The following is a 26,857-nucleotide window of genomic DNA, read 5'->3' as shown; positions in this document are numbered from 1 at the left end:
CTTAACCACAAGATGCAATAGCTCTCTTATATCATCATCCATAATCCATCATCCATCTTTCTGATGTACCAGTTGTGATGAAAATGCTTGACAGTTTTGCTTAGAAATATATTAATTCAAAAACATGTGTTGATTAAAGTACATATTCTCCCTTTAGACCCCAGTGGATGGCTCTCTGCATCCCTCCTGACCTGATTCTGACGGTGCTGGAGGGGGTGACAGCCATCATCCATTACTGCCTGCTGGATCCCACTTCCCAGTACCACCAGGTGAGGGCGCCAACATGTCATTACAAATAGCTTTTTCATTTGTCAGTGAATGTTTACAATCTCTGCACACACTTGTGAATATAAAGCAAGTCTGAATGCAGTTCCATTCATCATGAGTATGATTTATATTAAGATATTCTTGACATTTTCTTATTTCTTTGCATAATGGTATGGTACCATCAGCGCTGACTGTCTTGTCGCATTATTCTGCCTCTCAGTTACAAGTGAGCGTTGACCAGAAGCACCTGGCTGAGGCTCGTTCAGGCATCCTATCCATACTCCACACCATCATGTCTTCAGTCACCCTGCTGTGGAGCGTCCTCCACCAGGCCGACAACTCCGACAAGCCAGCTGCTGCCTCCGCTGCCTCCACGTCCAACATCAACCTGGGCTCCACTAAGGTACAACAGACAACATCTATAATAACAATAAAACATTTTAATGCAGCTTCTTGGCCAGTTTAGCAAGGTGATACCTAGTCTTTGCCTTGTCATAAACGAACACAGGTCTTGAGTGTAGAAAAAAGGGCAACATTTGAGGATAATCTGAGATAATTTGTCTAAAATGATCCACCTCAAAGCGATGAAATGGCAAAAATGATGAATGTAGTATCACACTAATATATTTCACTATTTCACTTGTGTTGTCTTAAACACACAATAAGTACTTGTCTGCCATTTGGTGGTCTCTTAATCAAAACAATAACAAAAAAGCTTCTCCCGGTCAGGATTCCTTCAGTGTTCAATGTTCGTTTTTTTTTTTACCGGGAGCCGAATTATCCGTAGAGGTCTCCTCCTCTCCAAAACAAATGAACCTGGTGATTGAAACATTAAAGCAGTTTCACGTTAAAAAACAGTGTTTCTCCCGTCGCTGTTTGTCAAACACAGGACGTCCTGGAGGGGCTGCGTGCCAAGCTGCCGCTAACTCAGCTTGTTTCTCTGATAACTTAAGATCCAGACGTCCGATGACTAAAATCCTTTATCCGGTTAAAATACATAGTTAAAAGACCAAGATCTAAAAAGTGTATCTTAAAAACATGGCATAAAACTGGATAAAAAGTCAATTTATGCAGCTTCTGGCAGACAACCAATGCTGACACATGCACAAAGGGGACATGACACCTTTGACAGGCGACCAAATGAAAGTACACAACTCAATAAAATATATAACATAGATTTAGTCGTTTTTAGACACTTTAATGCAGAAAAGTTACATAATATACCTTTAAGCCTTGCCTGAGTAGAATAAATGCAGATAGCTCACATATATTTCAGATAACCTGAAATGTCTCCCGCAGCACTTAACGGAGGTCAGGTATAAAACAGGAAACTGCGTGCAGCAAAGTGAAAGTCAGTCCCAGAGGTGCGATGTGGGCGGCCTGGCCTAAAATGTTCTACAGAGAAAGTATTATAACTCCGTACATAGTACTGTACTTGGATTACTGGTCTCAACGGTAAGAACTGAATCTCATTACTGGCACCAAAGGACGTTTTTTCCCAGTAATTACAACTCTCTATTTTACTGTAAGTAGTTATTAGCCTTGTCCAGATGATATTATTTTTCTCCGGAGGTGGGTTGTTAATGTAATTTTCACTGAGATAATATGGTGATTTTTATCCTGTACAGAACATAATGTGGAATCATTACATGGCCTGTGTCCCTGCAGGAGGAATAATTAATGGCTTAAAAACCTGCTTACTTCTGCAACTAACTCTATTTCCAGTTTAGGCATTTCACATTGGTTGGACTGCACAAACTCAACAGCAGCTCAACTTCAATGCAGATAATGTTGTTTGGAAATATACAGTATGTTGTGTCAGTAAACAGGATAAATTTGGAATGTAGCACGACACATATCTTAAAACGGTAATTTGAGGAAATACTGTGTTTGATTTCTTTCTTGTGTTCAGTTCAGTACACAATATACTGCAAGATACACTGAAAGATATTCACAGGATGTTACTAGTGAGATTGTAACTGAAATTGTTAGCAGAGTAAGTTATCGGTTGTTTAGGACTAACCTTAATATCCTCGCTTACATTTGTTCTACAGAACCTCCGGCAGCAAATCCTGGAGCTGCTAGGTCCAATCTCCATGAACCACGGTGCTCACTTCATGGCGGCCATTGCCTACGTTTGGAATGAGAGGAAACAGGTGAAGACTCCAGTCAGAAATAAGGTGGGTGGTCTGAAAAACAGTGGGTTAAAAAAAAGTACGCCCATCCTTTAGGTTGCATTGCCTCCAGACCTGCTTTGAAAACCATTTACATCAGTCTTAATTTACTTTCTGGTCACTGTAGTAAGCAGCAGAGTGTATTTATTTCTGTTTACTCCTTAAAGTAAAATGTTTTTGAAGAGTGAATTTAACACCAAGCTATTATTTGCTTTCACTAGCATTGTTCTCAATAGAGATGCCCAGACTCCAGCATGTCTCTGTTTGAGTCAGTCTTTTAAATCATCATATTTACATCATGTCTTTCAGGTGATTCCTTTAGCCAGCGAGGAACAGCTGCTGCTGGTTGAGCTGGTTCGTTCAGTGAGCGCCATGCGCACTGAGACGGTCATGCAGACGGTCAAAGAGGTCCTGAAGCAGCCGCCTGCCATTGCAAAGGACAAGGTTGGTGTTTTAGGATTTTGTTGCTGAACTCCATCAACTTAAATGGTTTCAAACCCATTTTCTTATCCCTCAGTATAAAGCTATTAGACAGTGCAGGGCTGTAAGAGTTTCTGAGAACAATACCATCACAAATTTAAGTAGTTTAATTTAATTGAGTTTTTGATTTTTAATTGAAATGAGAAAATGTATTAAAAATATTTGTATTTATTAAAAAAAACAGGGGAAAGGTGACAATGAGGCTTATTACCTGAAATATATGTTATGCATTTTTGTCATGCTTTTATGCAATAAAGGCATCCTCATTTTTTGGGGGGGGCGGTTGGGTTTTCACAAGGATTTTGACTCTTGTCTTTTAATTAATATTATTTCTTCACTGTCCCCCACAGAAGCATCTCTCTTTGGAGGTCTGCATGCTGCAGTTCTTCTACGCCTATGTCCAGAGGTGAGTCCATTGCTTCCCAACATAAGTATATATCTATTTCTATTTAATGTAAAGGATGCCTTTATTGCTTTTTTATAAAGGCCCCATTTGTGCATAGCCTTCTAACCTCTAAAACCTTTTTACTTTGTATTCATGTTTGTGTCCCAGGATCCCTGTGTCCAGTTTAGTTGACAGCTGGCCGTCTCTGCTGGCACTGCTGAAGGACTCTGTACCGTTGGGCCTTCCTGCTCCTGGACAGTTTCTTATACTGGGGTTGGTTTCTCTTCCTTCTCTTCTTTTAATTGTGGTACAGGTGTCCCTATTTACTCACAACATCTGGGAATTACTCATACAATTACCAGTTTTGTTGATGTTAATGGGCTGCTCACATCTGAATGAATCAGTCTGTAGAGACTACACCTTCTCCACTTCCACATTATAATCTTAAGTCATTCAACATTGCTTTCTCTTTCTCTTTGTTTTCTCTAGAGTTCTGAATGAGTTCATTCTGAAGAATCCCAATCTGGAGAGCAAGAAGGACCAACGGGAGCTGCAGGTAATTACTGGAGCCACCTTGCCTACTATTCAACTCTCAATTGTTCCCATCATGCTTTGTAATTACATCATATTTCTTCCCTTTTACTTCAATAACATCACAGTATAACAGCATCACTGTATTTTTTATAATTTTTTTTTTTACATCATCTGTAAAGGATGTGACCCATAAGGTGGTGGAGGCCATCGGGACGATTGCCGGCTCCTCTCTGGAGCAAACCACGTGGCTGAGGAGAAACCTGGAGGTGAAGGCCTCTCCTCAGATAGTGGTGGATGGAGCCAACCTGGAAGCTGATGTAGAAGGTGTGCTGCTGCTGCTGCTGCTGCTGCTTATAACCACAATGACCATATCTTTATCATTGGATATTGCTACAGTATATAACAGCTAGTTTCACACTAAACTAAACTAATGTTTTAGGCACTACGTCTAATGTGAATGTGATAAAATAAGTTGAATTTATGTCTTGTTCTTCAACCATTTTCACATTGTATCAACGTGTCACATTAACAGTTTTCTGGGTGTAATCAGATAAAGCACAACCATGAAATTCAAGTTGAAATATACCTCATATCACCTTGGTCAGCTGTGGATGTGAGCCCTTCAAAAGTATAGCTCAAATGCATTTTACATCCAGCTCCAATCAATAGGTTGAGATAGTTTCACTGTTGTTGAGTTGCCAGCGAGTCTCTCTCCTGACGTACGATTAGTTAATTCAAGACTTGCTCCATATCAGTTGATTATGAAGTAGTAGTTGGTTAGGCAGGCAGCTTCTATACTGTTCTTTTTGTGTTCAGGGCAATCTGTATTTTGGCAAGGGAAAGATCATTTCTGTGTTTATACCAGAGATGTATTTTAATGTCAGGGATTAATGTAATCCAGCTAAATCAAGTGTAAAACATAATCTGAATGTGAGATGGGTCAAAACGGAGCACTTGGATGCTTCTGTTCACTACAAAAAGCACGTGTCATTACGGATAGTCTGCATGCTTCAGCACGGCAGTATTAACATATTTTTTTCCGCTACGTAGCTGCTGCTAATGTTTGGTCTGTGTGTTTTATAGATTTAATGCTCACAGTGATGGAGGCCTCCAGCTTCACTCCATCAGTGTACAGCGTTCACGCCCTCACGCTGTTGGCCGAGGTAAAACACTCAACGTCTCTGTGATTCAGCAAAACCCCTCCTGCACAACTGTTCTCTCAGGCCATCAGTCAGTGGCCCTGCCAGTTATTTCCATTGTTCATCTTGATGATGTCTAAAACTGCTCTCGCTCCCATTTACCAGCAATGTTTAAGCCTGTTGCTCTCAGGCGCGGCCCTACAGTCCACTAACTCCACTAACACTCCACCTGAGCTCCTTAGAGCTGATTTACGACCACCTTCCCACCTTTACTTCAATTATTATTAGTGGACCAGTGAATCAATCTGCTGGACTTATAGTGGGGCTGTGAATGAGCTGAGCTGGACAATTGAAATCACTGGCCAACTTCCTCCGTATTGGCTGTTTTAGCTCAATGTGGAACTAATTATGCAGATTCTGCCTGTGCTTCACTGCTGTTCGCAGCTTATAGATTAATGACTTTATTCAAAGCAATATATCAACTAAAATGCTGCAGTGCAGTTTGTCATACTGTTGGTTGGTGCAGTAATATACTACATCTACTGTGTATACTTTTCCAGCCAAGGAATCAAAGCTCAATATTTTGAGATGAATGCCTACTTCCTACTGTTATGGTGCCTTCAAATGAAACTCGTGAGCTTGTGTTGTTTACAACATGGGAAGTCGTGTACGCGATATGCTTGGCGATATTAACGTTACTGACGGACGTCTAGAAGCCACAGAGGCTAACAATTTAGCAAACTAGCAAGCGGGTAACGTAATGCAGGAAATGCAAAGGCATAATGACAGAGGAGAAAGATGAGGTGGTTGGGAATATCAACATTTTCCTCAGACATAATATTATACAATTACGAAGAATAACAATATACGACTAAAATTACAATATATTAACTTAATATGTAGTGCAACATGAACTTCCATGGCCTCCACCATTTCTGACAACGTCAACAAACACGTCACAACTAGTGAACTCGGAGTTTTCAGAAACTTTCCACTTACGAGGTCGTGAATACGACAAGACGTGGGCGTTCATATGAACTGTTCTCGTGAACACGGTAAATACGACCCCATTTGAAGGCACCAGTATTTTGGAAGAACGTCACTCTGAAAGCATGCTGTACTGTATGTAAGACTGACATGACTGAATGCTGAATTTATTTGCCAGGTGCTGGCTCATCTGTTGGACATGGTGTTCTACAGTGACGAGAAGGAGAGGGTGATCCCACTGCTGGTTAATATCATGCACTACGTAGTGCCTTACCTCCGCAACCACAGGTGGGGATGAGCTTCTTACCTCTTTGTATTTTGATGTCAACAAGATTCCCTCTAAATTTCAGGCAAAAAATGTAGAAGTTAACATCTTAAATTCACATCTTAAATGTGGAAGGGCTATTCACTTTTCTACATTATAAAATAATGAGGTATGACGGTGCAACACATGACATATCAATGTTATCCTCCTGGCAGTGCTCACAACGCCCCCAGCTACCGGGCCTGCATCCAACTGTTGAGCAGCCTAAGTGGGTACCAGTACACCCGCCGTGCCTGGAAGAAGGAGGCCTTTGACCTCTTCATGGACCACACCTTCTTCCAGATGGACTCTTCCTGCGTCACCCAGTGAGTAGGAGAGGAAATCTGACAGTGTGTGGGTGACCACTGTTACAGCTGCTGTTAAACATGTAGCTTAAATCATTGCAATGAGAGCGAGAGAGAGAAAAAAAACATTAACTCAAGATGTACAAGATGCTCTTAAGATCCTAACACCTGAAATGGAAGTAGAAATATCATCTTAAAGGAGTCGTATACCCCAAAATGAAATGTGATATAATTTGGTTGAAACTCCAGGTATGTTGCTGGGAAACACACAGAGATATAGTTCCCGTGGCTTTTTTTTGGGCCATATTTGTGGAACTTATAATATCATATATATACAAAATATTATGTCCATTAGATTTCTTCCAACAGCTTGAGTATCAGAGTGTTTAGTAAAGTAAAAAGTCAGGTATTTATCTTCATTTATCAACTATATTTTTCTTAGGTGAATAATGGTTTAATGTCATATATCACCACATAGATTATGTACATAGAAATACATTTTCACCTACAAAACCCAACCACAAAGTGCTATCAAAAGAAAAGCTTGGATATTGACCAATTTGTTCAAAATGTATAATTGCATATGTGCACAGGGGAGGGAGCATGACCGTGTGTTTCCTGTCAGTTTGTTAGGGACATACAGTACTGTATGTTAATAGAGGACTGTCTTAGCCGTCTGCCCTTTGTTGAAAATACAAAATAAAAAATGTGTTTCCCCTAATATATTCTATCAACATAACTTTGGAATGGTATACGTTATTACCGGATGTAAGGGGGGGGGTTGTGTTTGTTAATTTGGTCTGAATGTTTCTGGAATATAAATAACATCAACATCATTTCCTTCATTTTTCAGCTGGAGAGCCATCATTGACCACCTGATGACGCATGACAAGACCACATTCAGAGACCTCATGAGTAAGCTTTACGATTCTTTAGTCGACTTTAATTTATAAATAAGTGTAGATGTTACCGCTGGGTGTGACTACAGACCATTTAGCAGATCATCTTTTTCTGTCTGACATTTGCAGGGCACTGAGTGTTTTGCCCTTTTCATGACTCATCTCAGGCAGAATTAATTAAGTGTCTTGATCAAAACACGCACTTACATTTCCACCCCTATGAAAGTCTGTAGTCCCACTCAGCTGCAGAAATGATGCTGACGTGTTTTATTTATATTTTTACAGCCCAAAATCACAAATTTGGGCTGTAAACTCCTGTTTAGTTAAAGCCTGTTAACAGGTTAAAGACTGGCAGAGAGACTGATGATGACTGTGTGTGTGTTTCCCTTCAGCCCGGGTGGCCGTAGCCCAGAGCAGCTCTCTGAGTCTGTTCACCAATAGAGACGCTGAGCTGGAGCAAAGAGCCATGCTGCTCAAACGCCTGGCCTTCACCATCTACAGCAGTGAAGTGGACCAGTACCAGAAATACCTGCCAGACATACAAGGTAAACAATACACACACACAGAATACTGTACATGTATTAATGTTGTATACAGACGCTGTATGCAGCAGCGGGTAACGCTCTCACTTTTAAAGACCATTTGCCTTCAACAAACAGCATGAAAACTAGAAAAGTGCACTCTGTAGAGTCTCCTTCTCCCCTTCCAAACAAAGAAGAGTTAAATCTCACTAAATTGTCCCTCCCAGCTCCCTTACAGTCAAGATGGCGGTGAAGATAACAAAAACGGGGATTTATTCATCTCGTATCTTGCCTAACATAACATATCAAGTATGGAATTAATCCGCAAGCTCCGATTTAAAATGAGACTAAACTTTTTGATGGATGTCAGTTTTTGAGCCACAACAAAGTCCAGAATGTGGCCTGCAACAGACTAGGTATAGCTTGTTTTTGGCCTCGCTGAATGCCTTTTGTTACTGAAGCAGTTGTTGATCACTTGCGACCTCTATCGGCCGGTTAAGAGTGATAAGTCAGCTGTCAAAGAAGATATAAAACAGTCAATAAATAGTTTTTTCAAAAATTGTGAGTCACCACATTCAGTCTTAAATGAACACATTAGGATAAGGGGTCCAATAGTATGCTAGATTAGCCGTGGAGAGACAGATACACACATGCACACACATGACCAGATGCATGATCTTCCCTCAGGCTTACACCTGAAGCTTAAAGCTGTGTTACAGGAAAATTACGGTATATTTCAACCTGGCGTGTTTCCCATAAATGTGTCCATTGTGAGTCTATGCACTCGCCACTACCATTGTAGAATTTCAGGGAAACAAGGACTTGTGGAAAACAATGTGTAAAACTACGCAGGCCTCCTACAGCCTTCCAAATAAACTTGATTTTTACATGAACTCTTGTTTCTGCAAAGTAAACAGATAGTAGCCCTCTGAAATGGCCATCAACTGCAGAGGGGTCTACATCTGGTTTTATTAACCAACATGTTTTACCACTGAGCAGATACTTTAAAGTTTGTGTGTGTGTGTTTGTTCAGAGCGTCTGGTGGAGAGCCTGCGTCTGCCTCAGGTGCCCATCCTTCATGCTCAGGTGTTCCTGTTCTTCAGAGTGCTGCTGCTGCGCATGTCACCTCAACACCTCACCTCACTGTGGCCCACCATGATCACTGAACTGGTGAGAACTAGACCTCTCTGACTGCAGACTGTTTCCCTCTCTTTCTTTCTCTCTTTCGCTCACTTACTGTCTATCTGTCTTTATGTGTTTTTGCTTGCTACTCACACACACTCATTCACACGTTGTACATGTGTTTCCCTGCAGGTTCAGGTGTTCCTGCTGATGGAACAGGAGCTAACAGCAGATGAAGACATATCAAGGTACATTAACTGTTGATAATGATATTAAACATCATGAATGGCTTCTCCCTGTGTTCCCTCGATGATTTATCCTCTACTGTCCATCTCCAGGACGTCGGGGCCGTCCGTGGCCGGGCTGGAGACCACCTATTCTGGCGGGAACGGCTTCTCCACCTCCTACAACAGCCAGCGCTGGCTCAACCTCTACCTGTCTGCCTGCAAGCTCCTGGACCTGGCTTTGGCCCTGCCTCCTGAGAGCCTGCCTCAGTTCCAGATGTCAGTACAGACAAGCCTGGGTCATAATATGCTCTGTGATTGGGTTAGGGAATCAGTTGCAGAGATAATCAGTTAAAAGTGCACGTCTCTCACTGTTTGGAATGGATGAATACAGCAGGGATCCTTTGCAAGGACTATTTTAAATGGAGGAATTGCCCAGTCTTAGTATGTGGATAGAATATGAATGGACTTGTGAATAAGATATTCTGATATCGCTCCTTTTTAAAGCTCTGGTGACTTGTTAAATAGATGAAAATTGTGTTATTTCTGAGCGAGTCCTGCCTCATTACAGGTACCGCTGGGCATTCATCCCAGAGGCTTCAGACGATTCAGGATTGGAAGTGAGACGCCAGGGGACTCACCAGAGAGAGTTTAAACCGTACGTGGTCCGACTGGCCAAGCTGCTGAGGAAACGAGCCAAGGTATGTCACGCTCCCTCTGTCTACACACGGTAGACAAATGGAGACAAATTACTTTGAGAGTATGTGCAGGGAGACGCTCATTAAAGGCCCCTTTTTTTGCAAGTTGTAACTCATTTCATTCAGGCTGCGTTGTCCCTGCGCCTGCAGGATGCGGCACATGGATTTTTCCTGGGGCTGTCAAAGTTAACGCGACAATAACGTGTTAACGCAAAAGCATTTTAACGCCACTAATTTCTTTAATGCATTAGCGTAATCAATCTTTCGGAGGTTGTAGCGGGCTCAGTTTTAAGGCTAGAGTGAAGATACTGACATCATAGGAAACTAGAAAAACCTAATGAATCCATTGGTACCGATCGTGTCATACTAGCTTGTCATGAAGGAGGTTAAATAACGCTCCAAATTTGCGCTAAATTTTGACAATTTGTCATTTTCAAAGGAATCCCTCGACCTCTGACCTCAAGATATGTGAATGAAAATGGGTTCTCTGGGTACCCACGAGTCTCCCCTTTACATACATACCACTTTATGATAATCACATGCAGTTTGGGGCAAGTCATAGTCAAGTCAGCACACTGACACACTGACAGCTGTTGTTGGCTGTTGGGCTGCAGTTTGCCATGTTATGATTTGAGCATATTTTTTTATGCTAAATGCAGTACCTGTGAGGGTTTCATTTGTCATTGTTTTCTGTTGTTAATTGGTTTCCAATAATAAATATATACATACATTTGCATAAAGCAGCATATTTGCCCACTCCCATGTTGATAAGAGTATTTCATATTTGACAAATCTCCTTTTAAGGTACATTTTGAACAGATATAAAATACTTGAGATATTTTTCTTATCTATTTCCCCCTCCCATAGAAAAACCCAGAGGAGGACTGCTCCACAAGAACCCTGTCCTGGGAGCCCGGTCACCTGATGCTGACCCTCTACGTGATCCGCAGCATGGAGCAGCTGCTGCCCTTCTTCAACCTGCTCAGCCAGGTGTTCAACAGCAAGGCCAGCAGCCGAACGGGTCCCGCCTTCTCCCACAACCCCGCAGACGCCTCCTTCCCCGGCCACAAGGAGGGCCACAAACTGGAGAGCCAGAAAGTGTTCTGGAGTCGAGCTCGACAGAACATCGAGGAGATGGTGGAAAAGGACTTTCTAGAGGGCCTCATCAAGACGTGAGAGCACAGCGAGGGGGAGGGAGGAGGACTAACACACAACTGATCAACACTAGTGAAAAACCTCAACTTGTACATTAAAGAACAAAGGGGAATACAAGTGGGGGACAAATAGTTTGTACATTTTTTTGTATTTATAATGATTATTTTACTTTTCAAAAGCTATTGTATTTCATTTTAATTATTTGTATATATGGAGCAGCTTTGATGACTGACTTTTAACATTTCATGCGAGTCCTTTTGGACAAAGTGAAGATGCTGTGCCATTCCATATCGATGTGACTTAATAAAGATTTCTAATGGGAGGATTACACGCGCTCTGTCACTGTCATCATGACGTTTAAAAATGCATCTACACTATGTCCCTGAGCTAATTTTTTCTTCCACTTCTATGCTTTGCGCAATGAAATGAAGCAAAAAATGCGATTCAGTCCGATTATCAGACCGGGATCTCATTGGTTCATATTGATGGAACTTCTTCTTGTGTTGGGGTTTACAGGTATTGTGTGTGTGTGCACATAAATAAATATATAACTGGTAAGTAACACGTTCAATAGGCCTTTTTCACAGCGGACATTTTGACTTGTCATAGTAGGAAAAGCTCAAATGTTACTATGGCTCTGTTCTATTCAGGTGTCCCAGCAAGTCATGACAGTGAGCCTGCATGCACAATACCAGGAGCCTGAAACTGGAGCAGCTAAATAGAATTCATCCATCATTGTTCTTCCTACGGTGACATGTTGTGTCCTCTGTGATAAAGACCTATTGAGTCTCAGGTGTTGGTGCTATCCATGGTACTGATCTGCTTTGCATCAGATTTATTTTGCACAAGGTGGTATGGAGGAATCTCTCAGTGGCAGTGGTGGTAAGTACATTGTTCTTACTGTAAGTACAGTTTTGTTTGTTTACTTGAGTATATCTATTTCACACAAGAGGGAGGGTAATCTTCTAGTGTTACAGTTATATTTTTCAGATCACTATTTTACATAAAAAGAACATCTGATGAGCTTACAAAATACAATACATAGTTAAAGATTAAACCAGTGGTTCCCAGCCTTTTTTGTTTGTTACCCCTTTCAAAAAGAGTAGTAGTAGAAGTTGTAAGCAGATGGTGTCAAGTATCCAGTGTTTCACAAAAAGGCAAAGATTAAAGAAAAGTTAAAAATGAATACAAATTTGTGGAGCAGAACTTTGTTTTTGTTTTTTTCTTCTTTCCAACCCGATTAATGATCTCACAACCCCTCAGATTTATTTCTTGACAGTTTGGAGGAATCACTGGACTATGTTAGAAAACTATATAAAGTAGACCATGTCATTCTAGCATGTCGGTAAGGAGGTTAAAATAACACTCCAAAATTAGGCTAAATGTTGTCGAGTCCCTTGACCTCTGACCTCAAGATATGTGGATGAAAATGGGTTCTCTGGGTACCCACGAGTCTCCCCTTTAGTTTACATAACAGAAGTGCTCACTTTGCTTTTCTATGGTGTTCCTCAAGGTCTCGGTGTCTTAATGTGGTATTTGGGAAAGATTTTTGATCATTTTTAATCAATTCTCAAGTGTTAAAAAAAATTGTTAAATTTAGCACCAAATCTGTGTAACAAATAGTATCAAACCAAAAATTGCTGCAACAACTTATGAGTTGAATGAATAATTAATTAATTCATGTTTTTTTCTGATTTATGAATAGAACTTGACACCCAGTGCTGAGCTGCATCTCAAATTAATCTTCAGCTTTCAGATGATGTCCACCACTTCTATGTGACATCTACTGTTGACCTGCTGTCTCCCCCTAAAGACCCTCTGTACTGGACCCCCCTAAAAAAGACTAAACTGGCTATATTGTGGATCTCAGAGGGTTAATGAAGGTTAGAATGTTCAGTTTTTGTTGAAACTTTCTGAGAGGTGTTGATTCAACTTCAAGATCATTTTTTTGGAGTGTATATAAATAATATATAGTATCACTCACAGGGGCAATTTTTCTGCATAATTGTATGTTTGACACTGAGGTACATTTTGCTGATAATTCTTTCAATTTATTTTTTACAATGATCTGAGAACATCCACTACTAGCAAACCAGTGAGTGACAGGCTTGTGTCTAACCATTAAGACTACTCCAGCATATATACTGTACATATCTTCAGCACCATGGACAGCGACAGAGGCAGCTCCATGCTGACTGGCTGCAGCTTTACTGTACATGATTGTTTTGTGCATACATGATGAAAGCAAACCGTGTGAACTGAGGCAGCACGCTTCATACAGTATGACCTTCATAGTGTGGTAGCAGCAGCATGCCATGAATCAAGCTCGGCTGTAGAGTAGCTTTATTAACCCCTTCATTGGTCCTCTCCCCATCCACAACCTCCATCTAGCTCTCGTCTCCTCCCAACTCTCGCGATGACAGAGGCGGCAGCAGGGTTGGGTAATACTGCGTCACCTGACCCAGAGAAGGGGGGGTGAGACATTTAAATAAATTAATAATGAAATAAGCAAGAGGATGTACATCCACTAGGAGCACCACCATCACCGACACCATCAGCATCCAACGAGCCGGGCTGAAGCTTGCATCGCCGGGGCTCGCAGGCTGACGGTGGGCCGCAGCACAGAGGATCAGCTCTGGAGGAGGAGAGGAAGAGGGGGAACTGCTGGAGCACTGGATGCTGGAGGATGATGAGGATGATGATGCTATCCAGGACCTGATGTTCCCCTGCACGCCCCGCTGATACACAGGGACTGTCGGACTGGTGGTGGTGAGGATTATCCGGGAGGCTGGGAGACAGGGAGGGGGAGGCAGAGACAAGCTTCATCCGGACACAGAGAGGACCGACTCACAACGAGGAACAGTAAGAACAGAGAAGAAAAGAGCCAAATTAAAACCTGGAGTGGGAGTTTGCAGTTGGATATTTTTTGTTTATTCAGCTCTATTTTTAAAGGATGCTGGTCTACAGGGAAGGAAGTCAGTTCCAGAAACGCCTGCAGATCCATCAGTGACTGGAGTTGCATAACAAGACTGGCTGATTCCCAATCATTTGTCTGTAGGAAGTGTCCCACCATCTCCGTTCTGTGCTGTGTTTCTGTGCTGCTTTCGAGGGCAGCTGGGATTACTGAGGCCCGCTCGTTGGTTCCGGTGTGTGTGTGGGGTGGGGGGGTAGGACCATAGTGGACGCCTGCTAGTCTTGGTCTGACTCCTTGGAGAGAAGATGTCGGGTCAGACGCTGACGGACCGCATCGCCGCGGCGCAGTACAGCCTGACGGGATCGGAGGTGGCCCGGGTAGTCTGTAAAGCCACCACACATGAACAGACGGCTCCGAAGAAGAAACACCTGGAATGTGAGTCATCTATCTATACATCTATACATCTATATCTATATCTATCTTTCTATCTATCTATACATCTATCTATCTATTTATACATCTATACATCTATACATCTAGCTATCTATACATCTATACATCTAGCTATCTATACATCTATACATCTATATCTATATCTATCTTTCTATCTATCTATACATCTATCTATCTATTTATACATCTATACATCTATACATCTATACATCTAGCTATCTATACATCTATACATCTATACATCTATACATCTAGCTATCTATACATCTATACATCTATCTATCTATCTATACATCTATACATCTAGCTATCTATACATCTATACATCTATATCTATCTTTCTATCTATCTATACATCTATCTGTCTTTCTATACATCTATCTATCTATCTATCTATCTATCTATGTATCTATCTATTTATCTATCTATCTATCTATCTATGTATCTATCTATCTATTTATACATATATACATCTATACATCTATCTATCTATCTATCTATCTATCTATCTATCTATACATCTCTACATCTCTACATGTGTCCTTTCGACCCTCCATCCATCCTCCTCGTGTACAACTAGGCCACACACCAAACCCATGATGGTTGCCTCCCCCCCATCCCTTCCTCCAGTGTGTGTGTTACAGTTTTTCTCATTGGTTTTGGCACAATTGATTTTTTTTTTCCAAAAAATAAGATCAAATCTCAAAACAAGTAGTTAGTTGCTCACAACAGATTAGGATTTTCTCATTCATGAAGCAAATTGCACATGTTTTGGCACATGTGCAAAAGAGCCAGAACTATTGTCTACAATTTGCACAATGACCAATGCACATGTCTTACTGATCAAAACTGATGAGCCATCACCTGCAAAATGATCCATTCAATTATCAAAGTCTATCAGTCATACATGTATATTCCATAAATATCTATGACTATGGTGTTATGTACTGTGGGAGGTACAATTATTTGTTTTTTTTCCACTGACCTACAGCAGATTTCTTTCATTGTTGCAGGGTTTGTTTTTTGGCATGATGTTATTTCGTGGCAATTTTCTGTTCACTGTACATGACTTTACGTGAAAGCTCAAAGGTGATCTAAACATTTTGACCAGTACGGCTCACATGATGACAAAACAACTTTTCATTTTGGTACCATTGGCCAATTTATTGACACAATAACTGGGTTTTGAAGCTTGAATGAAATGTTTTGGATGAGTCACAGTTTTTCTCATTCGCTTTGGCACAATTCTTGAATGAGAATTATTTTTTTCAAAACAATAAGCTTGAGTCTCTAAAAAATTAGTTTGTTGTTCGCACGTGTTTTGGCACATGTGCAAAAGAGTCAGTACAATAACCACTTGTACATGTCTTGCTGATCAAGGTTTTGAAATGTTTTTTTTCAAATTTTCTTTTCACTGTACATGACTTTATATGAAAGATTAAAGGTGAATTTTCTATTTATAATACATGTAAGACATTGCTACACATATACATTTACTATATAAACACACATGTACATATCCTGTTTCTGTGTACTACACTATTGTACAGTATTGACATTTCCCAGTAAACTTTGACCTACTGTTGAAGTCGGAATCTAAAAAGCTCAGTGTGATACACAACAGCATTCAGCCTGTAAGCAGTCAGTGTCAACCACAAGTAGAACAAAACAGAGATTTATATAAGAAACATTTCCAGGGTTGACTGCCTGGATGACAAAACAACTTTTCATTTTGGTGCCATTGGCCAATTTACTGACACAATAACTAGCTTTTGAAGCATGAATGAAGTGTTTTGGGTGAGTTACTACCTTTTGCAGACATGAAATAGAGTCGTGATGTCCCATCAAAAAGTTGCACTTACTGTACAGCTTAGAGAAAGTTAAGACTGTTTCAAAAAAATTAACCAAAGCGATTGAGAAAAAACTTAATGTGCTTGGGGGGGTCATCAGCCACAGTATGTGCTCACATTTATACCCATACACACACATTATGCTTGAGGCATCCACTACTTTAATTTAGACTTTAATTGAACAACAAACCTATTACCTGATTACAGCAGGGCTTCTTCTCTCATTGTGCCGGCAGATGAGCTCCAGTGTCGAACCAGAAGGAAGCCACAAAGCCTTAAGCCCCTCTGACTGGAGACCCCCCTCCCCCTACCCCCATGGTGCTCCAGCGCTGATAAATGCATCAATGAAAAGTGGTGTTATTACTCACTAAGCACACAGACCTTTGCCTGGGCTCTGTCCCCTTGTGATAGCACAAAAAGGTGTGTGGCACTGCAGCATATATCACTGACTTTTTTCTCGGTGCGATTTGTTGATTTGTTGGCATTTGTACAAACAAGGGAGGGAAAGGATGGAGGTAGGGTGCCAATTCAATTTCAAACGCTGAAAAGAAATGTGGAGACGGCCTATAAAGCTTTTGGAAAAGGGCCTAATGCAGACATGAGCCTGAGCATTTGTCTAGCTACTGATAGATGCAATTTCATATTTCATTATCCCCCGTGACATCCATACATAGAGTTGATTCAAATGGGAAAGGAATGATTCACAAACCCACAAATAATATGGCAGTGAACATAAGGGAAGTGATGTTTAGGAAGGTGAACACAGTGTCTGGGTACTAGAAGGTTTTGCTCTAGATGCTCATGAAGGCAGCATTTCACCAAATGGTTCTGTATCTGGGGTTTAGATTTTATATTAGCTCTTTTGTGTTTGCGTAGGCTACCTGTCCGTGAATATTTTAATTATGTTCCAGGCTTTTCATCGGCCCCATACACTCAGTGACCACCTTATCACTCTGATGTTGATTTGTATTTTTGCAGAATATACTTTACGTTCGTTCAAGGACCTTTGGAAGTCAATATGTGAAAATCAGGCTAAAGGAAGCTAATGAGTAGCCCTCAACCTTAAAAAATGGAAGTGTTTATGGTAATTTTTAAGTTAGCAGCGTTTAGATTCTAGCGCTTCTGACAACGTTATATCGACACAAGTGAAAACAAACATGATATTGTGGAAAACATAATAAAGAATGAGAAACAATAGGATTGGTTTGGATGATAACACTCAGGAGAGTAGAACAAAAGGGTAGTGGTGAAGTGGGCGAAAGGAATTTATGGTGGAGACTAAGGCTGTTCTCTAGCCGACTAACACTCATACGATTTCGTCGACTAATCGATTAGTTGATTTAATCGTCAGATCTGTAAAACTGAGTTCCTCCACAAAGAATCACACAGAAGCACCACTTTAAATCTTGTTTTTACCAGAGATGTGCTCAGAAGTTTTTTGGAAATAAGTCATTCAATGTGAAAAAAAAGCTTTAAAAAAATGACGAATCGAGTAAAGAAATCTTAGTCGACTAATCGACTTATCGACTAAGAGCTCTAGTGGAGACCAGAGAAAAAGAAATGAAGACGGAGGAACTTTGAACTTGATCCTTACAGATACACAGTGCACACATAGCCTACACAGTCGGGTAACTATATTTGACAGATTTAGTGTAATTATATTAACAACAGGTTACAGATGACTCGGTTACACCAGACATGTACTGTTGCACCACATGATGAGAGCCTTCCTGGTGTCATGCATACCTTCGTCATTACTTCAGCAGAAAATCTGAAGAAAGGGCAGCGAGTTCAAGCTGGCAAATTCAAACCCAGCGGGAGAAATCAATCCGCCTGTCTGTACGTGTTCAGACTAAAAAAAATAAAAGGGAATGATGAACTGCGTTAAATCGTAGTGCAACAGAGTGGAGAGCTCGCCCACCTGCCAAAGTTTGTGTCAGCACTTTGTTGCGGTGAGTGCAGAGGAAGCACCGCCCTCCAGAGATCGCTCCCTCAGTCACCTACAAAAAAGGATTCTTTCACGCATTGTGTTGCACTTTGTGTAGTATACGTAAAGTGAGAATATGTAACTTTAAAATGGAGAAATATCACCAACTTCCTCTTACTGATGAAATGTTGAATCTATGAGCAAAAAGACACAAACTGGCTCATTTACTTCCTTTCAGAGGTTTTGCTTCTAAAACGTTATTTGATCTGGTATGACCAATAGCTTATGGTGGCTAATGTTGGCTAAAGTTATCTAACTTTAAAATCGACGGCTGTGTAATTGACATTAACAAGTCAGTTTGTTGACTTTTAAACATGTCACAAATATACATGAATATGTCTTTAAAGCAACTGCCTTAAGATAATCTAATGAAGGCAAATTGTGTCTTTACAATCTTGTTATAAAGCTAAATGCGGAGATGAAAACTCCAAAGTAAAACTATTATTGCCTGTTTACCATCTTTTGATCCAAATTACTGTACCATGTATGTAGTAAATTGTAAGACTTCAGTATTTTTTGGTCACGTTTTAGTTTTTACTAGTGCAGTGCCCGTTTGGAGTGTGCCGATTGCTTGGCCACCGGAAGTGCCATTTGCAGCGTTCTCAAGAACCGCTCATGACTCGTTGAGAGTGTTGAGTTCAGTTGTAACGTAAGTTTATCCAGCAGCAAATTGGAACTGAACAGTGAATGAGTGGCGGCCTGTAAAGGCTTGCTGCTGACGACATGCCACAGAGACCTGAAGCTCCGCCCCCGCTGCTGCACAGACGCTATCAAAGTTATTAAAAGTTTATAAATACTGAATGTGTCCAAATTGCCCCTATTTCAATACTGCGCGTCCGTGGGTCCCCAGCAATACACCCGTCAAGTGTGAAGTAGACTGGATGAACGGTTCTCAAGATACGCAGAGGACATACACACACACATTCACACACCGCACAAGGCTGCAGTTGAAATAAGTCATGTGACTTTATCGTGATAACCTGACGAATTTTTACTGTATTTTTAATTCATCTAATCTAATCTAATCAAATCACACACATGCAGAGATCCCTTGCCTTATAGTTAGATGCGAGATGTTAGAGCTCAGTGTAGTTAAGCCAAAAATACATGGACATGTTGGATTCATTTAAATGGAAAGTCCTTCAGTTTAAGTAGAGTAGAATTTTTTTGGTTCCTTTAATGAACCGCTTCATAAGTAAAGGGCTTGTTGAAATATGTGAAAGGTGAATTTACGTCGCATTGGAGGATCCGCCTCGGGGATATTGTCTGATTATATTCAATTTCAACCACAGTTGACATTTAGCCAATGTGCTGCTCGGGGGCAACTGACGTCCAGGTCTTTTTGTCTGTAACCACTAACAGAAATATTCAACTACACATCAGTGAAACCTGTTGAACATCCACACTTTCAACAAACATCACTGTCTTCACCAAACCTGTATAACCCCCACAGTATCCATATTGATAAAACTGCACTACAAATCATCATATTTTCCTTAATTAACCAATCCACTGACTGTCATCTTGATAATGAACCTCTTATTCCACTTCAGAGATGTTCCCATCATGCTGTAGTGGTCTGTCACAACTATGTTTACACATATACATCGACCACACAGTCACATGTATTTAGTGTGTTTGGCTCCTGGACATCTTAGATTTACATATTCTAATTATATTAGAAAGATATTATTGATTGCCTTCTTACTTATTAAATCCTTGTTTTATTCTATATTTTCTGGCTGTAATCTGAAGAGAGCTGCTCCTTACATTCGGGCGGCAAAAATGTGACAGAAACAGATCAGTTAAGATGGCTGAAAGACAGCTCTTATCTTCTCTCTTGTCTCCAAGTGAGCTCCGCCGATCGGTTGAGACATCTAGTAAATAATGTAGTCTGTCAATCTGACCGGCGTTATCAAAGCAATATCATGACGTCCATAAACCGAACTACAACATTTACAAACATTACAATAATCAGAGGATTCATTTGTTCTATTATCTTAGTCCCAAACCCGGGCGGGTCTCGTCAGATACGTGTCCATGGTTTAAAAATAATCTCTTATGGATTGTTCCACTGATGGTCAAATGTTTATTGGACTGTTGCTCAGCTGATTTAGTTCATCCAGAGAGCAGCAGGGCAGTAAACGAATCATGCTGTGACCCCTAAACCTCAGACAGAGACAGAGAAAACCTGAGCAAATCAGAGAGAATGATTTAGGTCCAACAGCTTCCAAAGCCACCATAAGTAGAAAATCATTAGAAACGTCTGTTATGCAGGTATAAACATGTTTTCTAATGTGTGGGGAATGTCTCAAGGCTTCATATCTCTTATGCAGTTTTGCAGGCAGCTCTTAAAACTAACGTAAAGCAGTTAGAGAGTTAGTGGACTGTGACCAAATGGTTTCTGTCTTCAGGCCACAAACTGCCGACTCTATGGAGTAAAAAGTAAAGGCTAAAAGAAAACAAGTAATCCCAGTAGTAGCACACTAGTAGGTATATGCGTCTCTGGAACACACATTTGATGTTTATTTTAAGAGCCCGACAGATGACAGCGATACAGATCAGAAGTCCTCTGAACTCTTAAAAGATTAGAGCTCAGGCAGCAGCACAGATTGCCTGACACCCCACATGGCCTGAGTGTGTCTTACAGAAGGCTCTCGATAGCTTACTGGCATTGTGTGTGTGTGTGTGTGTGTGTGTGTACGTGTGTGTGTGCGTGCGTGTGTGTGTGTGTGTGTGTGTGTGTGTGTGTGTTTGCGTGTGTGTGTGTGTTTGTGTGTTTGTGTGTGCGTGCATGCTCAACTTCACATGCACAGAGATGCACATGTATGCCACATGCCGTTGGCAGCATCCCAGAAAACAGTAGGACGTGAATGATGATGCAGATGAGTGTCTTTTTTTTGGATAGAAGCAGGCAGAGGAAGAGGAGGTACAGCTGTGAGTCAGCTCTCTGAATGGGCTGAAGTTTAAGATAATTACTGTGAACAAAGACGACCATCGCTAAGAAGATTGGCAGTTTTTGTTAGTGACACAAAATCAGGAAGCTTAACGTGTGTCGTAACAACAGTACAGTACTCTTTTTATTGTGTGCCATAACGTAAAAGCATTTGTGTAACCAAGTAGTCTTGGTTGTGGCATGCTATAATTTTACAAAGATGTATTCATGTTTATTAGAATTGCATGGGCAACCTTTAAATTGAGGATGTTCAGGAAATATTCTCCTTTTTCTAACTCAACAGATAGAAACACAAACCATGTACACCGATACTTAATCATATGATTTAGGGATGTGTGTGACAGCACTGTTAGAAACTGTAAAATATAAAGTGATCACTGAACAAGCTAACAAAGCTAAATGCTATGGGCTGTCATTCGATTAAAATAGCTGATCGCAAATTAAACGCACATTTTTTATCTGTTCTAAATGTACCTTAAAATGAGATTTGTCAAGTATTTAATACTCTTATCAACATGGAAGTGGACAAATATGCTGCTTTTTGCAAATGTATGTATATGTTTATTATTGGAAATCAATTAACAACACAAAACAATGACAGATATTGTCCAGAAACCCTCACAGGTACTGCATTTAGCATAGAAAATATGCTCAAATCATAACATGGCAAACTGCAGCCCAACAGGCAACAACAGCTGTCAGTGTGTCAGTGTGCTGACTTGACTATGACTTGCCCCAAACGGCATGTGATTATCATAAAGTGGGCATGTCTGTAAAGGGGAGACTCGTGGGTACCCACAGAACCCATTTTCATTCACATATCTGGAGGTCAGAGGTCAAGGGACTCCTTTGAAAATGGACATGCCAGTTTTTCCTCACCAAAATTTAGTGTGAGTTTGGAGCGTTATTTAGTCTTCTTCTTGACAAGACAACCTAAAAATTGCAATTTGTGTTAATGCGTTAAAGAAATTAGTGGTGTTAAAATGAATTTGCGTTAACACGTTATTATTTTGTTAACTTTGACAGCCTTATGCATATTATTCTGGAGACAGAGAGTGCGATGCTTCATCGTGGCACCATATTTTATACTAGGCTTCTTAACCCACTTACCTGCCACACACTCTCCATCAGGGCTGTATAGAACACTGCAGTGGTTCTGTCTATTTGGATTGATTATAGACTAGGAAGATTACACAACATCTGGCAAATGCATCAATAAAGCTGTCAATTACAACCCTGGTGCACACTCTTTCCACTTCATTCTGCTGCTGCAGGACCATGAATCTCTACGCCGCTTCCTATTCTAACCTAAAACAGCAGCTGCCAAATGATTACTTTCTTCAAAGGGCCCATTTTGTTATGAGGCAACTGAATATGCGACAAGCACTTTTTTTCCCTGACTCAGAAATAGGGGGGTTTACAATGAATCGTTGAAGGCAGCATTTTTCTGGTTTGGCCGGGATAACGAGTGAGAGCTGCTTCTCCGTGTGAATTCAGAGGCCCAGAGCCTGGATCAGAGGACATGCAGGATATCTGCAGCCCAGAGGGACTCACACAGCTAGAGAACTAGAGTAACAGGGTTTGAATGTCTGCCAAATGAAGATGGCTCTGTTTCCAGAGACAGCCTCCACCACTTCTCCTCCTCCTAATAGCCTCCATCTCTATCTACTGTGACTCATGTAGCCTTAACCTCTTAATCCTCCAGCTGTTAAGAGAGTTAGGACAGCTTTATAGCTGGAAGGTTATGGTTTAGAAAATGTATGCCATCATTCTCTCTCTTTCTCTCTCTTTTTTAAATTCACATAACGTTTACTCCCAGACAATGTTTATCATAATGACCTTGTTTCTGATTAGCCGTTGTGGCTGAGATTCATTGCTGTAATATTTATCAGCAGCTCTACTGCCGCTCTAAATCTAGTCACTCCAATTAACAGGTTTTTTAACACAGAGATGCGATTATACTCAGCTCAGAGCAAACGCAGGATACATGACCTGCTGGGCATGTGTGTGTGTGTGTGTGTGTGTGTGTGTGTGTGTGTGTGTGTGTGTTTGGTGATGGGGGGGGGGAGGCAGCAGGGTAAGCGGTGAGAAACATAAACAGCGTGTTGACTTCCCTTTGGCTGATAAGGTGTTGTTACCACAACATGAGTCACCAGCATTGTGTTGCCATATTTGAGCGGCAGACTGTCTCCCTGAAATGGGGGAGGAGGGGAGGAGGGGAGGAAGGGAGGAGAGGGTGGGTGGGGGCGTGGGGGTCTTTAAAGTCTCCTGTGTGTTAACGCACATGTTAAGTGTTCAAGTCATTAATAGCCTACACCTGCACACTTTGCACTTCAAATGCTTTGAAATTAGTAAAGCCAATCCAGTTACGGCAATATCATATAATATTATATAGGTTCACATTTTTCTGGAGGGTTTAATAGTTTGACATTAAGCTCTCTTAGATGAGCAGATTGATGCCACTCTCATGTCTGCACGGTAAATATGAAGCTACAACCAGCAGGCGGGTAGCTTAGCTTAGCATAAAGACTGGAAATAGAGGGAAACAGCTAGCCTGGCTCTGTCCACGCCAACAAAATCCACCTACCAGAACCTTAAAGCTCACTAATAAATCAGAGTGGGACAAAATACCATACTTGCCAACCCTCCCGATTTTCCCGGGAGACTCCCGTTTTTAATAGCCCTCTCCCGGTTTCCTCCGGGGGTCACACTTCTCCCGTATTTCTCCTGATTTGTGACAGATGTTCAGACATTTTTTCCCCTTTTCATTATCTCAACCTGTGAGATGCTCACGGTTTAAGCTGCGCATGGCGCCGTCGGTGCACGCTGCACCCAAAGTTGGGCTTTGCTCGATGCAGCAAAAAGCTGTTGTGGCGTGGTGCAAGCCGTTGAAAATAACAGGTTTCAGAACGCAGTGGTGGCGTTGTGGCGTTGTGTCTGAAAGGAACTGAAGTGAGTGAGAGAAGGAGAGAGAAATGGAGAGAACTAAGAGAAAGAAATACTCAACCAGGGGCAAAAAAATTAATGAAAACTGCCTTTTGCCTCTTTAAAGATATTTTTTTTGTTTTTCACTTACACAAATATCATGATGTATCATAAATGATTGTTTTACAATGTATCGCTGAATCGCTGTCTCCTGATACAGTAACATCGTTATCGTGGGCAATGTATATCGTGAGTTGATATGTGATTCCCACCCTTACTATTTAACACGTTATATCTCATTTGTTTAATCTGGTGGTATCAATCTTCATATCTAACTTTCTGCAAGAAACTAAGCCATTGGAAATATATCAACTAGAAAACATCTGCTATAGCAGTCTAGAAATATTAAGGTTCTTCTTAGCATTTCTTTTTCTCATGAATTTGCTTCGAGGTTGTGTTTTTGCTTCAGGTGTTAACCAGCCAGATGTGTAGAAAGGATTTCATGTCTCCTGGCAACAGTAGCTGAAGACATCGTCAGCCTGGAAATACTGTGGCAGAAAAGCTTCAACAGGATTTCGACAGCCTGTCTTCACTCCCAGCATGAACAAAATATTCAAGTTAAAAACAGTTTTTAATTTATTTTTTTTTTATTTGCCTGCCTGAAAAATCTCAGTAAAACTGACGCAGAGTAACATTTTTTCAAGCACCTCCACATTTGTTGACCCAGCGCTGTCAGTGCGGATATATTCATTGAATCTGCTGCTAGTTATTCTTTCATGCTGCTTAAAATCCTGTGTGTTAGGACTAGTTTCCAGTGTTTTAACAGGCAGCAGTGGGACACCTTTGTGACAGCTCGCTGGGGTTATATAGATGACACAGATCAGTAAAATGTGCTTTGACTGGCTAAGATACAGATGTTGTAGATCGACTTGGAGCATCTCATTTTAGTACCATTTTGTCTTGTGTAAAAACTGTCAAAGTTAACACGATAATAACGCGTTAACGCAAGTTTGTTTTAATGCCACTAATTTCTTTAACGCAATTTTTAGGTTGTAGCGGGCTCACTTTTAAAGCTAAAATGAAGATACTGGCATCATATGAATGTCGCCAAGGAGGATAAATAAGGCTCCAAACTTGCGCTAAATTTTGCCGAGGAAAAACTGTCAAGGCCATTTTCAAAGCGGTCCCTTGTCCTCTGACCTCAAGAATGAAAATGGGTTCTATGGGTACCCACGAGTCTCCCCTTTACAGACATGCCCACTTATACTCAGACGGATATTACTGTTTTTTTATGTGTAGAGGTGCGTGTGTGGACAGTAGTGTGGCAGCGTCGCTGTCCCGAAGCTTTGTATAGCTTTGAATATTCGTCACCGACGCTTCGAAGCCCAAAAAACAGTATTCGAAACAGCCCTAATAAAACCTATTTTCAGTAAATTTAGAGCTAAAAGTCTGAATTACAACATCAATGAGAAGCAACATGTGTCTTCTGTATCCATATATCCAAAAATAAATCACAAAATCTTAAGAATCTGCCGCAACTGCTCTGCAACAAAGGAGACACAGTTTAAGTATGAGTCAGTATAAACGCAGAGGAGAAACGTTCATCTTCCTCCAGCGTTTCTGTTCCTTCAATTGGTCCTCATATGTTTCCTTTTTCTGCTTTACCCACTCTATCTTTTCACCACCACTCCCACTCTTCCTCACTTCTTTATAATGATGCCGTGTGGCGCTTGCCTAACGGCGAGTTGCAGTAAACGGAGGAATGTGAAAGGAGGTTGGTTATAAGAGGGCTCAGCGTGAATGCTGCAGTGCTGATCTCACAGCGGGTATCCATGAAAGCCACTCGAATGTCTCTCTAATGTTAAACAGTGTGTGGGAGGTGGACTCTCCTACCAACAGTGTGTGTCCAGATTAATGAGCTGGGACCAGGATCCCCCGTACAGCTGCCATCAGACCGCTATCTACTCTGAATCCGAGCAGCCGATTCTAATAGATTTCTCCTTTCTGAACACCTCCCACCTCTTGCCGTGCCTCTCAGTCCTTTTTCTGATGTTCTTCAGAGGTCGCTATGCCCTTGAGAGTGCTAGTCTGAGGATAAAAAGCATTAATATTACAGCAGGGTTGCGTCTCTGGGGGGATTTATTGCACTTAAACGGGCAGATTCCACACGCCGAGGCTTGCCGTACCCAGAATCCCATGTAGGTATAAACAGTTGTGTGTCCTGGTATGCAGGTAAACAGCGGAGCAGCCTTTCCAGCGGCTCAAACATTAAAGGGCCATGTCTACACCATGGCTGCATATCAATAATGCAGGGAGGCTCGGGTTTCCTGCTGTTTTTATGACTCCGTCTGACTGCCGAGTTCTGCCTCGGGTCCCGACTTTGCATTAAAAGAAATGTCACAAGAACGTGTTCCTCCAATGACTGAATCACCAGATACAGGGAGCCCTGTGGGGACGTTTACTGGAGGTGGTTTTACAAAGTTTGGAATAGTTTTAAAAGTTATGTGACAGGCTCTCTGAGCAAGACTATGATTGGACGTTCACTGTTTGGGGGTAGATATTAAGTGAACCGTCAATC

The 26,857-nt window shown here is 41.2% G+C and overlaps 2 protein-coding genes across 17 annotated transcripts in view; both read left to right on the top strand.

Moving 5' to 3' along the window:
• The window catches only part of dop1a (DOP1 leucine zipper like protein A), a 33,847-nt gene extending 22,325 nt beyond the window's left edge, over positions 1-11,522 (top strand). For 2 of the 4 annotated variants that reach the window (XM_037784780.1, XM_037784781.1), the window contains 18 exons: positions 158-269; positions 488-670; positions 2,322-2,447; positions 2,751-2,885; positions 3,272-3,327; positions 3,475-3,579; positions 3,796-3,862; positions 4,020-4,164; positions 4,924-5,003; positions 6,145-6,254; positions 6,447-6,596; positions 7,429-7,490; positions 7,867-8,019; positions 9,029-9,165; positions 9,310-9,365; positions 9,456-9,620; positions 9,913-10,042; positions 10,907-11,215. In XM_037784780.1, coding sequence (XP_037640708.1) covers positions 158-269; positions 488-670; positions 2,322-2,447; positions 2,751-2,885; positions 3,272-3,327; positions 3,475-3,579; positions 3,796-3,862; positions 4,020-4,164; positions 4,924-5,003; positions 6,145-6,254; positions 6,447-6,596; positions 7,429-7,490; positions 7,867-8,019; positions 9,029-9,165; positions 9,310-9,365; positions 9,456-9,620; positions 9,913-10,042; positions 10,907-11,215 — 2,281 coding nt within the window. Of the gene's footprint in view, positions 1-157; positions 270-487; positions 671-2,321; positions 2,448-2,750; positions 2,886-3,271; positions 3,328-3,474; positions 3,580-3,795; positions 3,863-4,019; positions 4,165-4,923; positions 5,004-6,144; positions 6,255-6,446; positions 6,597-7,428; positions 7,491-7,866; positions 8,020-9,028; positions 9,166-9,309; positions 9,366-9,455; positions 9,621-9,912; positions 10,043-10,906 lie in introns of those variants that run through there. The other 2 variants (XM_037784778.1, XR_005208855.1) reach the window with 2 other exon arrangements.
• A 2,172-nt stretch (positions 11,523-13,694) lies between these two features.
• Positions 13,695-26,857, top strand: part of snap91a (synaptosome associated protein 91a) — a 56,847-nt gene continuing 43,684 nt past the window's right edge. For 12 of the 13 annotated variants that reach the window (XM_037784942.1, XM_037784951.1, XM_037784947.1 and 9 more), the window contains exon 1: positions 13,699-14,543. In XM_037784942.1, coding sequence (XP_037640870.1) covers positions 14,414-14,543 — 130 coding nt within the window. In that variant the 5' untranslated portion in view covers positions 13,699-14,413. Of the gene's footprint in view, positions 14,544-26,857 lie in introns of all 13 variants that reach the window. The other variant, XM_037784952.1, reaches the window with a different exon arrangement.

The sequence above is a fragment of the Sebastes umbrosus genome, chromosome 11 (assembly GCF_015220745.1).
Source record: "Sebastes umbrosus isolate fSebUmb1 chromosome 11, fSebUmb1.pri, whole genome shotgun sequence".
Classification (NCBI taxonomy): domain Eukaryota; kingdom Metazoa; phylum Chordata; class Actinopteri; order Perciformes; family Sebastidae; genus Sebastes; species Sebastes umbrosus.
The sequence above is the reverse complement of the archived record's forward strand: the minus strand, read 5'-3'. Positions and strand labels throughout refer to the sequence as shown.